The sequence below is a fragment of the Pogoniulus pusillus genome, chromosome 4 (genome assembly GCF_015220805.1).
Source record: "Pogoniulus pusillus isolate bPogPus1 chromosome 4, bPogPus1.pri, whole genome shotgun sequence".
NCBI lineage: Eukaryota > Metazoa > Chordata > Aves > Piciformes > Lybiidae > Pogoniulus > Pogoniulus pusillus.
In genome coordinates this window covers 1,715,401-1,729,217 of record NC_087267.1, presented here as the reverse complement: position 1 = coordinate 1,729,217, position 13,817 = coordinate 1,715,401, and the positions used below count along the sequence as shown (strand labels likewise).

Sequence of the window (13,817 nt, the reverse complement as noted above, 5' to 3'; positions counted from 1 at the left end):
CCAATGGCATCCTGGCCTGCATCAGAAAGAGTGTGGCCAGCAGGACAAGGGAGGTTTTTTCTTCCCCTCTGCTCAGCAGTGGTCAGGCCACACCTTGAGTGCTGTGTCCACTTCTGGGCTCCTCAATTCAAGAGAGATGTTGAGGTACTGGAAGGTGTCCAGAGAAGGGCAGCAAGGCTGGTGAGGGGCCTGGAGCACAGCCCTGTGAGGAGAGGCTGAGGGAGCTGGGGGTGTGCAGCCTGCAGAAGAGGAGGCTCAGGGCAGAGCTCATTGCTGGCTACAACTACCTGCAGGGAGGCTGTAGCCAGGTGGGGTTGGTCTCATACAACCAGCAACAGAACAAGGGGACAGAGCCTGAAGCTGTGCCAGGGGAGGTCTAGGCTGGATGTTAGGAGGAAGTTGTTGCCAGAGAGAGTGATTGGCATTGGAATGGGCTGCCCAGGGAGGTGGTGGAGTCACCATCCCTGGAGGTGTTGAAGCCAAGCCTGGCTGAGGCACTTAGTGCCATGGTCTGGTTGACTGACCAGGGCTGGGTGCTAGGTTGGACTGGATGAGCTTGGAGGTCTCTTCCAACTTGGCTGATTCTATGATTCAAACTTCTCATGAGGTAACACCACACACCTTTAATGTTCAGAGTTAGAAAAAGAGCTTTGCAGTGAAGTCAGTGAAATCACAGTTCTGTGCTGTACTTCAGGCTTTGCATTCCAATTTACCTCTCACAGAGTGAGGAAAGGATCTTCCTTCAATGAGATACTTGAGCAAGACTACTGGTGCAATGTTCTGCTACTTTGTGTTACAGGACCAGCAGCAACTCTGCACTGCTGTCACTCAGCAGGTTAGTCAGTAATCACCTGACACAGGTGGAGTGAAGCCACAGATCTGTAAAGTGATGGTAATGGCTGTGTTTGCTGAGGACTGCAGTTTTGATGTACAAACCACCTTTGCAAAGGAAGACTACCAAAAACTCGCCAGCTATTAAGGTCCTGCTGGGAGTCATCAGGCACACTATGGTTAAGCTATCTCCAGAACTGCAGAGCTCAGCTCTGTTGGTTGCTGGTCTCTTCTCACAGGTAAACAGCGACAGAACAAGAGGGAATGGTCTCAAGCTGCCACTGGGTAGGTTTAGACTGGACATTAGGAAATAATTTTTCATGGAAAAAGTGGTCAGGCATTGGAATGGGCTGCCCAGGGAGGTGGTTAAGTTGCTGCCCCTGGATACGTTTGAAGGGTGTTTGGATGTGGTGCTTGGTGATATGGTTTAGGGTGAACTCTGTTGAGTAGGGGTATTGGTTGGACTTGGTGATCCCAAGGGTCTTTTCCAACTGGAATGTTTCTGTGATAACATCAAATCTCCTCGCTCTGTTTCCATTTCTTTTGCTAGCTTGGCTCCTCAAGCTCCACAATGGTGTGCCACTGAAAACTGCCCCTACAAAACCAACTGAGTAGTTCTCTGTGCTTTAACACCCTGGACTAGCTTACCACAGGTAAAGCAAAAGAAAAAGACAGCATGGAGGTGTGGCTGTGGGTAGCAGCCGTGAGATGAGCTCAGCTGTGCTGAACACCCACACTGTCAGCCTAAGCTGCTGTAAGCTGAGGCTGCCCCAGAGGGACAGCTCTGCCTCTTCACGGAGCAGTGTGCTCCTGCTGCCTTCTGTGTGTTAGCCGTGGGCCACGCAGCAGCGCTGGGGCCAGAGGGATCACTGTAACGCATCAAACAAAGGCATGTGTTTGCTGCCAGGTCAGGATGATGACTGGGCTCAGTCAGCAAGGGTTAACACAAGGAACACTGAGGAATGCAGGGCCTGGACCAGGAACAATCTCTTTATCCACGTCCTATTGTTAAGCAAACTCCAGGAAGACATTGAGCCAAAGGATAAATCCTCTCTCTTTCCTGCCTCTAACTGGGGAAAACCTGAGGTTGGACTCTGAGCAGCATGAAAAAACGGACACTTATCACCTTGCTTGCAAGTGGAAAGGGGAGTAGGAAAGGGGAGTAGGCAATGGGAAGCAGTTTAGTGAGTCTGTTTGTTTTTCACCTACACATCTAGAGAGCTCACTGAAACCTCCATCCTGTACAGCTGTTATAGAAGAGGAGAAAGAAAGGCTCACAGATTGGGCTGTGGAATGAAAACAGAGCTTGTTGCTCATGTAAGTTTTGAAGCCTTCAGAGGGTTCCTGACAGCCCTGCAGCAGCACTAAGGACAAGCAGCTGCCAGTTCTTTTCCAAGATGGAACTGAAGGCACTTTGTACGTTCACAGAACGGGACTAAACCAGATGACCCAGCAAGTATGAACCAATCTCACACAGGAGCCATCTTTTGTGTGTCTGTGCTTGTACAGCCCATGCATCGTAAGGATTCTGCTCCAGGACTAGAATGCTAACATATAGATAGCAACAGAAATCAACCACCTTAACTCAGTGCTAAAACCTGTCTGGATAGAAGTAAAGTTAGCCAGAAGCACGCAGTAAGTTCATCTGTAAAAATATTCATTAACTTGACACACCAATATGTTTCTGAAAGAGAAGACTTTGCTCCCTTCTGAACATTACAATACACAAATGTAAGGAAATTCCTAATACAACTGTTCAAGAAGGCACAGCACTGAAACCATTTCTCAAGCACTCATTAGTTGAGACTAGATCTGTCTCCATTCTTTGCACTTCAGTTAGGCAGTAAGAAGGCTTAATCCTTGATTTCAATTCCTTAGAAAACGAGAGGCAAATCCATCTGAGCATTTACTCAAACAAGGCAGTGATTCCAGTGTATCCCAGTGCAAACTCAAACCCTTTCAGTTGTTGCTAGGGTTTGAACATGTCAGAGGCCTCCTGGATCATTGCCAATTTGTCTTCAAGTAAGCAAAGAGAAGCTTCTGTGCTAATACGGACACCAGAACACCATAGCAACACTCCTGCCCCACCTGGAGTTGGCACACCAGCCAGCATGCTTTAGCCACACTCCCATCGCCGAGCAGCAGCAAGTCAGTTTCTGACACAGCAGTGTTAATAGTAAAATTCTCCCCAAGCACAAACTGAATGTCAACACCTGCCTGGCTACACAAAGGAGAGGCAGAAATTTACAAGTCCAGAGAGCGCAGTTGCCTACAGGACCCTGACAGCTTGGCAATCACCCGGGTCAAGGCCCTATTCTCAGTCACCAGTCGCTCATTTATGTGTCTCAAAGAATGAATCTGCTTTATTTGTTGCAGGTTCTGCAGGAATCAAAGAAATAGAGGAGTGAAAACAAGACAAAAAAAACAACCCCACATGTATACTATGTTTAAAAGAAACAGAGATGAGCAGAACTGAAAGGAAACAGAAGAGAGAGTCCTGTTTGAAGCAGATAAGTCACTGTGAAAGGAAAGTATCAAGCAAGTGGCACATTCTTGAAAAGCAATCTAAGAACCAGCAGTGATTAGTCACAGCTTTCCAAAACAGTTCAGGATACATTAACAATGAGAGCTATTCCTGGAATTCTTTACTGAACATCCTAATGGCACAAACCAAGTCTCCTGTTCAAAAGTCTGTAAGTGATGACTCGTTTCACATATACTTGTAAACAACACTAACAGATGATGGGAAGATCAGTTTATCTTTAAAGCTTTCACATATTGCTTATTGAAAGGAGGCTTTTGATGAAAGGCATTAATTACACTTGCATTCTCTGGGTTTCTTGAGAGCTCAGCCTTCCCTAACAGGCATGTACAGGTTCGTGACAGAAGCTCACATCGTGTCTTCTACTCTCAGACACAACTATTTTCCTCTCCTGTAGGTTGCTTTCTACACGTTTCACTTCTAAAGACCCCTCAAGGCATCACTTGCATTGTGCTTTCTCTTAGAGCCAACTCTCTTGGCCTAAATCCAAGCGAGCTGGAGGCGCCGTGGTAGCCTTCTGCCTACATCTGCCTGTCAGCTTCAATTACTTCAGCAGAACTGCCTGCATGCGTTTTAGCAAGTGTGTGGAAGTCAATGCCATTTGCAAGCAGCAGAGGGAGCTCAGAAATGAGCTTCAAAGGAACCTTTTTATCGAGCAATGACAAATATAAAATGCCAAAAGAGGGGTGGTACTTTAAAATGTTGGAGAGCTGAACTTTTGTTTCACCAGGTTACACTGGTGTTCCAGCCAGGTTCTGTCACTCTGGCTAGCTCTCTTCCGTATTATAACAAAGGACAGAATAAAACAAGTCTGCCACATTTCTCACTCTTCTTAATCCTATCAAAGGACTAAACTTTGATAAACTAGGAAATGAGAAAGTCATACTGTGACTGGTTAAGAAACCCAAAAGAGCCAGGAATGTATCTCAGAAGTATTTTCCCTCGGGGAATCAATTGCTGTGTAGCTGAAGCAAGCAGAAATCAGTGCCTGTGGTAAATGTTACTTACGTGTCAGTGCCTGAAACCTATCGACTGCTTTTTGTTAACTCAAACCTGGTTATTATTCACTCTCTGCAAACAAGTGTTTCTTTTGATACTGGTGACATGCTGTCAAATGTAGAGTTCGAGGAGCAGGAGATAAAGGCTGAAGCAACACCTAAGGCTTAAATATCTATTCAATCACATGCTACCATTCAAGCTAATAAGCTATAATGTATCACATAAATAAATCACAGACTGCAAGTCCACCTTGATCAGACTGAGGTATGTTTCACTCCAACCATCTCTGAAGCATTAAGTTTCATCTCCCTGTTAGAAGTTCTATGTCTGCTGATGCTGGCCTAACAACTTCACTACAAGCTCTATGACAAAAGGGATTTTGAAATGCACTGTAACTTATTTTCTAGTGGACTTACAGAGACAGATAATACTGACAGCCTACACGTTGCACTGATACATTTAAAGGTCTTGTTAACAGCTTCACGTGCAGTAGTTTACTTACTTTCAGTTCCTCTTCCATTTCAGATATCCTTCTTTCTAGAGCTCTTTTTTCCTAAATCAAAAGCTGAGAGTTAACACTGAACAATGCCATGAGAAACACAAAGCATTACTGCTTGTCAATGCTGTGCTAGCAGTGAATACTTCGAGTTTCAAAGATCATACAACCAAAAGCATAGTGTGGACAGGAAACTTGTGATGGCAGTGATATAGAGATGTTGTCAATGTGGGATTTACTATCCGAGGAGGAAGAGCTACAGGAATTTATATCAAGTCCTACAAAAAGCTACCACTTCCTTTACCCAAATTTAAATGGATCGCAACTACCACTTAGTTGGATTAATTTCTTTTTCATGAACTAGGCTTCTGTAATAGCTTAATATACAGGAAATGCAGAAAATTACCAGAAACAAACAAGGCTACTAAAACCCCCAAGCACAAAAGCATAAGCTCTAACAGATAAGTAAGCGTAACTGACACATCAGTCCACACTATGCACTGCAACATAGTGAGGGTGCATCCAAACTTAGGTTACAGGAGTTCATCTGAGCACCAAAGAAATCCAGCTAAGTAATACCACCTGCTTCTTGAGCCAGTGTTTACTGAAGGTTTTCTGCATTTCTAGTATAGCTTTATCCTTTCCATTTTACCTGAGAAGTAGGAGAAATTATCCTTTGTAGAGAACTTCAGGTTGTTTTGTTTGCACTGATTACAATACCTGAGCCAGCTTACTGGAAGTCAGCTTAGGGTTTCTTCTATGCTGTGCTGCAGTCTGCAGTGCAGACACACTACTGTAGCTGTAAATGATGTTACTTTGTTCAAACCCAGCTTTCAACACAGATGAATAAGCTAATGCAGCAGACTTGGAGGGTTTACAGCTTGCTTGCTTGCTTGCTTTCCTGTGTCAGACAATGCAGTGTGTCTCATTTAAAAGCAGCCGCAGCTGTCAGTAGTCTACATTCAGACTTTTCCAAAGTGTGAGAGGCAAAAGCAGCAGATTATTGCAAAGTGGACACAGGCATCTGCATACAACAGTGCTATGCAAACAGCAAGCAGCATTGACTGAAGTGTGGAAAACTTGGGTTAGATCATACCGCCCAGTAGATACTGACTCTTGCCGGTCACCTTTCAGATACAAACCATTTGAATTTAGTTTCATCACAGTGCACTTACACCCCAACATTTTCCCCTTTTAGAAAACAGATTTAAAGCTTTATCAAAGAAATAGATTACTGCAGCTGTAAGTGCTTCATTCCTTCAAATTACTTTCCCATAAGGATACTGACTGGCAGTAATGGGTATACAGTAAGCACCAGAAGTTAACTGCAGTAAGCCAAGTGACTAACCAAACCCCCACACTATCTGACATCAGTTAGGATTGTATCAGTCACCTGCTAGCTTTGTAGAGCAACACATATTATCATTGTCCTTATAACAAACAGTGTTTGTCTCTCCCTGTGGTTACCAAGGGATAAAGGATCAAATACACCTCAAATTTTCACATGGTAAAGGATCAAATACACCTCAAATTTTCACATGGTTAGGTATCACTAATGTCCTTTTCATGCATTTACTTAACTAGGGCATTGAGCTGGTCTGAAAAGAAGTTTAACATTATAAAATGCAAGGAACAGCTCCTAAAAACTGTGTAAATTGTTATAGCCACACAGCATTACCACAGTATTTTTTTTTCCCTGCAAGCTTAGATATTAATGCATTTAGGAAGGGCAACCTCTTTAAAAGACATTTTGCTGTTGGACTGAATGGCTTTAGAACAACAACAACCACTAAAAACAAAGGGCAAACATTTCTGATACATCGAACTGGCTTAATGCAATGGCCTGGCTTGGGAGAAAAACAAAGCAACCATTTAAAAGTGAAATCAAATCCAGCTCTGCAGTACTGAATGCTCTGCAGAACGGAGCCCACACAGTAATGGATATAGCCAAATCTATGCAATAATTAAACATCCACTTGTGTGGCCATGACAACATCCAGGAAACCAATTAAATCTGCTGATGAAACTTTTCTACTGATGAAGTCACTGTCTACAGCAGGATGCCAGAAAAATCAAGGAGAAATAGGTGCTAAAAGGCCTCTACAGTTACTTGGAGAGATTAAGATCGTGGTCTCTGCTCAGATGAAACTCCACCTGAAGTACTGTGGCCAGCTATGGAGCCTCCACCATTAAGAGGGACATTGGAATAAGAGGGGCAATGACTTTAAGCTTGAGGAGGGCAGATTTGGACCACATGTTAGGAAGAAGTTCTTTACAGCAAGGGTTGTGAGACACTGGGACAGGTTACCCAGGGAAGGTGTGGATGTCCCTTCCCTTGGGGTGTTTCAAGGCCAGGCTGGATGAGGCCTTGAGCAACCTGGGCTAGTGGAAGGTGTCCCTGGACATGGCAGGGCTAGAACTAGATGGTCTTTAAAGGTCACTTTCAATCCAAACATTCTGTGAACCTCAGGAAGTACCTGAGAGTATGTCTACAACTGCCTGTACTCCTATGAAACCTACCAAGTTTTTGTTTATACAGCAGACAGGTTTGTAGAACTAAACATTTTTCTAGACTTCAGGAAAGCAAAGACAAAAGGGTAGCAATAAATCTCTCTATATCACATCTCTTTATTACTGTTCAAAGCCATTTAGTTTGCTTCCTGTTTACGTGTCTTGTGTCATTCCAGAATCAGAGGGGGAGAAAGGAACACGTGGCCAGTACCAGAACAAAACCAATGCAGTTTACAGTGCTCTGCAACTAAGCTTCTATAGGGATTGATTTGAAACCAGCATGGAACTACAGCCTAAAGCGATCCTGTGTCCAGCTGCTGCAATTGCTCCTGTCGTCCGTCACAGATGCTGTCGTTACAGGACTTCTTTCCCATTCCATTCAGATTTGTTTCTGGCCCTGAAGCCCCTCTTCTACCACTGCTTGCTCATTATTCCCCTCCACCCCAGTATTGCATCCCCTCTGCACAGATTTACAGTCCAAGGGAAGAGACAGATTAGGATTAATTTTGTATCATCAGCAGGTTTAAGGTCTCCTTCCAGTGAGGCAGGAACAGCTACTTCACTGCCAACACTTACTAGTAAAACAACACACGTGCTGAGGAAATTAAAGCCTTAGCACCTCGGAATTGCTTTAGAAGGTGAAGCACTCTGAGTCTGCCCTCTGGAGTGCCAACATTGATTTGGATGACACAGAACAAGCAGCAGGTTCCTGGAGGACAGTGGGGTTTAGAACCTGCAGGCAACCTGAAGGCAATTCCATTGCCCAGTTCTCACATTCATGGCCACTTTGAAACCTAAAATCCCCAAATGCAAGTTAGAAGAAAGGCTTCTGTTCCCACTAAACCAGAGCCAAGCCAGGAGTTGCAAAACAACATAAATCAGAGGCAGAACTGGAGTGCTTTGGCAGAAACTCACCCTTTTCTCCATTTCCAAGAGCGACCTGTCAGCAAATCTTTCTTGTCTCTGAAACACAGAACGAATAAGGACATTGGTACTTAGTCTTAAACAACATAAAACAGAGGAAAAACAACTCAATTGGGTAATTTAGTATTCTGCCTTAAAATCTGTTCAGGGAAGGAACACTAACTCTAAAGCAAAGAATGAAGAACGAGCTAGATTCATCACGTGTCTCCTCCATGACTACCCTTAAGTGACTGAGTCACTACAGAGCCTTTAGCAAACAGGATGATTGGCAAACACAACATTTCTAGCTAAAAGTAAACAACTTCTTAATGTACTTAACTGATATTCATAGGACATGCAGTGGAGACACTTAAGTAGAGGTAAACCACAGCAATTGTGATCTGAGAATACAAAACACGATTCCTACAGCAATTTAAGACTAATTCAACTTGTGTTTATGCCTTTGGATTCCACATCTGCAGCGCTGTTATCTGCCAGCAGTTACCTGCAGCTGGAGTGCACTACTTGCTCTTTGGTTCTAAGATTAAGCTGTCTAGCCAGCCAGGAGGAACTGTCAAGCTATGCCAACCTGCCAGCAGGTTTCTGAGTCAGTCAATCAATCCCAACTGGCAGTCTGAATGTAAGCATAACTGTTTACAAAGTCTTTATCCCTACCCTGTAAAGAAGCTCCAGATACACAGAATCATAGAATGGCCCAGGCTGGAAGATACCTCCAAAGGTCATCCAGTCCAATCCCCACCCCAGTCAGCAGGAACATCCTCAACTGGATCAGGTTGCCAGAGCCGTGTCCAGCCTCACCTTGAGTATCTCCAGGGACACGGCCCCAGCCACCTCCTTGGGCAACCTGTTCTGGTGTTCCACCACCCTCATAGTAAAGAACTTGTTCTAGCATCCAGTCTAAACCTGCTCTGCTCTAGTTTGAAGCCACTGCCCTCGTCCCATCCCTGCTGACCTCTGCAAACAGCCTTTCTCCACGCTGGCAGGAACCACTACTAAAATGGGCAGGAGGCAGTCTGACACATTTCATCTGCAGATGAAGACCAGAATCCTGTTCTCTTTTGTCTTTGTAAACAGGGAGGTGCCCTGATGCCTATTAAAGAGCTACTCAGAGCCCGAGACACTTCTAGTTTGCCCTCTGCTTTGTCACCTAAGTGCATGCTTTTTTGTTTTACACAAACCTGAGTGGTCTTCTCCAACTGTAGCTTAAGATCTGTAAGTTCCATGTTGGTATCGTGTAACTGTGCTTTCAGCTTTTCATTTTCAGCTAGAATCTGTTCATAAAGCTAAGAGAAAATATTCAGTTTTATAAAATGCTAAACCAAAATTCAGTGAGATCAGCTGAAAAATTAAATGAACATGACTGAGCTGCATGTAAAACCAGCAAAGACATGAACAGTCTAAAAAGTAAAAACCATAGAATCAGTCAGGTTGGAAGGGACCACAAGGATCAGCTTGTTCCAACCTCCCTGCCATGAGCAGGGACACCCTACCCTGGAGCAGGAATCAGTGACAGATTTTAAAAGGTGTTTAGAACTAGGGAGCACTTCAAAAAACCTCTTACCAAATGTTTCTGGAAAAAAGCAACTTTGTACAATGAGCACACAACTTACCCTACTTAAGAGTTAAAAAAACCCTGATTTCCACTTTTCTTTGCTTCAGACTTGACAGATCTGACATCACAGTAAACTTTGCAACCAACTCCTCCTCAATTTTAAAGCAAGATCTAAAGAAATGTTTACACTATAGGCATGTAAGCTAGAAAATGTCTAAAGTAAAAGGCCTTACATGTATGTAAAGCAGTAGTAATGACACAGTGAACTTAAAAAAAGCCAAAACCACCACAACATTATAGTATAGCACAAAAATGGATCTTGGCTCTTCTGGATTTCTCCTTTGCCTGGAAGAGAAATGTGAGTTCTCATTAGCTGGGTTTGGTGATTTGCATTTTCAGCCACTGTAGTGATTGCTCTGCTCCTCCAGTCAGCTCTGCTGCTTTTAGCAGATTCTGTGATGCAATGTGAGACTAACCCCAGACTATTTACGACAAAGAAGTTCTATTTGCACACCAAAACAATTGGCTCAGATACCTTCTTAAAATCAGTGCTATCCTCTTTTTCTAGTCTACTGCAGTGCGACTGCCCCTGGCCTGAATCAGAACGGTCACCTGAAGACATGCTGAGGGATCCTGTGTCGTATCTGCAGAAGAAAAGCTCTTGTTTTAATGTGTCTTTGTGTTCAAACTGACACCACTTATTTTATCCAGCCAGGTGAGTTTGCTGTTACCCATCTGAAAACAGCCAAACACAGTTACATACTTTAGCTAAGCCTCTGCCTTTCTGCCTGATCCGAATTGCATTCTTACATTCCCTCAGCACTTCAAGATTCTCAAATTGCTCAGCCAAGTAAGTATCTGCCTTGTATGCAGAGAAATTTAATACCAAATATTCAGTTAAAGCAAATATTTACAAGTCTTAAAGGACTTCATATTAAAGATGACCTCTTATAAATGTATTGCTTTAAATGAAGGTGTTTAAAAACAGCAGTCTCTAAAATATTGGCCCAGATTAATTCTCCAAGCTTCATGAAGGAAGTCTAGGAGATTTTGGCAACTCTTTGGTGTGAATTCTAGCACAGAAGCACTAATTCTAGACAGAAGCACTGATTAATTCTAAAGGTCTAACCCCAAATTAAAGCTCTTCTTTAAAATGACTCATGTTTCTGTATTCCCTTTTTCATACATCTTAGGGCGATCTGATTTTTAGAGGCTGAAGTCCTTCTCATGACATTCCCTCCAAAATGTTCAGTAGGGCCTCTCTAAAGGAGAGGCAACAAGAATCTGGTTTGCTTTGCATAAGAACTGTGCAGTGAAAGGGGCTGTATCCGCAGTGCTCTACAAAATGCCCAGCCTGCCTTCAGCATATTCCAAACACAAAGCCCAATACATTCCCCGGAATGGAGCATCCCACCCACACGTGGAAGAAAACAGTCAGCAGTGTAACTTTACTGTTTCAGACAAATGTTAAGTATCATCAGCCCCACCTAAAGCTCAACCCTCCTACTACTGGGCTTAAGCTGAATCTCTATCTGACCATAAATAACTTAAACTGAGAAGATATAAGCAAAAAGTGTAACCATTTTAATTGCACATACCTTGAAAGGCTATCACTCTGTGTTGGAGAGGGGTAAAAAGAGAGAAAAAGAACAAATGGGGTCAGTAACTGAACTAGAATCTGTAACAATTATGAATTCAGTTATGAATCAGAAAGCACTCTTAAGAATTCTACCTTTTGCACTTTTTTAACTGTATCCAACAGCAACAGAAACTTGACATGCAAAATGCATCTGTTAGAAAGTCAACAAACTCATGAGTTTTTTAAACTTACCTGAGTCTCCTTTTTATTTGTTCCTTCTTCTGAATCAGACTGATGTTCCTGTTCATTTTCATCACTCTGGTGAAAGAAGGGGCAGAGGGAAAACAATTAAACTGCTGAAAGCTCACTATGATTTTAAGGCATTCTAGACTATGATTATGAAAAGGTAAGACCAGTAAAATTCTACCTAACTGGACATATTGGCTAAGTGATGAAAATCCCCAAACAAGTACACTTGCAGTACCAGCAGAAGAGGAAACACAACTCAGCATTTGGCACATGAAGTGCACACTGAGCCTATGACCATCTGCTGCAACCCCTGGAACCTGAAAGCAGTTTTTTTAGTTGGTAAGCACATGGCTGCTCGTGAAGTGTCACATAGTGACTCTTGTTCTTATACAGCATTGGTTGTGCTAGTTTGAGCCTAGCTGGGATATTCTGGTAAGAAGAATTAGATGCTAGGCTGTGAAAAGGAAACAATGGTGATGGCTGCTGCACTCATAGGCTTGCTGAGATGGGTAAGAACAAGAACATAAACACAGATAAGGCAGTTGTTTGCTCTCTGTCTTTGGGGCTGCACTTCTCTGCTATGAGGACAGGCTGAGAGAGTTTGGGCTCTTCAGCCTGGGGAAGAGGAGGCTTCGAGGAGACCTTATAAGTAATCTTCCAGTATCTGAAGGGGGCCTACAGGAAGGCTGGGGAGGTACTACTGACAAGGACTTGTAATGACAGGATGAGGAAGAATGGTTTAAACTGGAACAGGGAAGATCCAAACTAGATGTTAGGAGGAAATTCATCCCAGTGAGGGTGGTGAGACATTGGCACAGGTTGCCCAGGGAGGCTGTGGCTGCTTCCTCCCTGGAGGTGTTCAAGGCCAGGTTGGATGAGGCATTGAGCGACCTGCTCTAGTGTGAGGTGTCCCTGCCTACGGCAGGGGGCTGGGGCTGGATGATCCTTGAGGTCTCTTCCAGCCCAGAGCATTCTATGATTCTATGATTCATTCTATTGCTAGGAGCTAAGGCTACCAAATCAGCAGCAGCAGTTGTTTACTTACATCTTGAGTCCAAAAAGAAACTCCTGTAGATCGCCGCTTTTCTCTCGGTCTCCGCCTTTCCCTTATAGACTTGGGCTGTGACTTATCCTCTTCCTTTTCTTCCTCTTTTTTGCCCCCTTCTGTGAATAACAACCTTCTTATTAATTTCAATATGACACAATCGAATTTTATGAATAAATAAATAAGTAAAAAATCTCAGTCTTTAACCTCCTTGTAATTAGTTTGGTTTTACCTGCCTGGAATAAATTTGCTGAAGTGCTTATCACAGGCAGTGTTTGCTGTAAAATACATTTCTCTAATACAGCTCTACAATGTTGTTCCAATGCTTCAACATCAACTGCAAAATGCTCATTTCATCTCAGCCAGCTAAACAAAATGTTTCCATGTTTTAGAAGTTGGAGGGAGGGGGTTTAAGTCCTCTTCAGAGTCCTCCTTTTCATCACAGTCCACTCCATTCCTGCTCTAAGGAAGACTACAGTGGGATCTTCTAGGGCAGATTAATACTTAGTACAGACTTCTCTTTTCTCAAAAAGCAAAGCCAGGATATCTCAAGGTTGTTGTTTATTCCTCTCTATGTTTACAGGTAATTTCTACCCCAAAAAAAAGCCAATTTGCCCACACCACAGTTTTTACTATGCAGCCCCACAGTATGGTGTTCTCTGGAACACATCCAGACAGGCCTTGAAAGGCTCCACAGAAGGAGACTCCACAACCTCCCTGGGCAGCCTGTGCCAGTGCTCTGTGACCCTTACAGTCAAGAAGTTCCCCCTTGTGTTGACGCAGCACCTCTTGTGCTGCAATTTACAGCTATTGCTCCTTGTCCTATCCCAGGGAGCAGTGAGCAGAGCCTGTCCCCCACTCCTGGCAGCCCTCAGATACTGATAAACATATATCAAATCTGGAGAAGACTCTTCTCCAGACTAAGCAGCCCCAGGTCCCTCAGCCTCTCCTCATCAGCCATGCCCTCCAGTCCCCTAATCATCCTCACAGCCCTCCGCTGGACCCTCTCCAGCAGATCCCTGTCTCTCTTCAACTGGGGAGCCCAAAACTGAACACAGTATTCAAGATAAGGTCTCAGAAGGGCAGAGT

The 13,817-nt window shown here is 43.7% G+C and overlaps 1 protein-coding gene across 3 annotated transcripts in view; it reads right to left on the bottom strand.

Moving 5' to 3' along the window:
- The window catches only part of PPP1R12A (protein phosphatase 1 regulatory subunit 12A), a 124,459-nt gene that overhangs the window by 5,066 nt on the left and 105,576 nt on the right, over positions 1-13,817 (bottom strand). For 2 of the 3 annotated variants that reach the window (XM_064141966.1, XM_064141965.1), the window contains 7 exons: positions 12,729-12,847; positions 11,687-11,752; positions 11,454-11,470; positions 10,391-10,499; positions 9,482-9,586; positions 8,295-8,342; positions 4,875-4,925 (listed from right to left, as the gene is read on the bottom strand). In XM_064141966.1, coding sequence (XP_063998036.1) covers positions 4,875-4,925; positions 8,295-8,342; positions 9,482-9,586; positions 10,391-10,499; positions 11,454-11,470; positions 11,687-11,752; positions 12,729-12,847 — 515 coding nt within the window. Of the gene's footprint in view, positions 1-531; positions 3,211-4,874; positions 4,926-8,294; positions 8,343-9,481; positions 9,587-10,390; positions 10,500-11,453; positions 11,471-11,686; positions 11,753-12,728; positions 12,848-13,817 lie in introns of those variants that run through there. The other variant, XM_064141967.1, reaches the window with a different exon arrangement.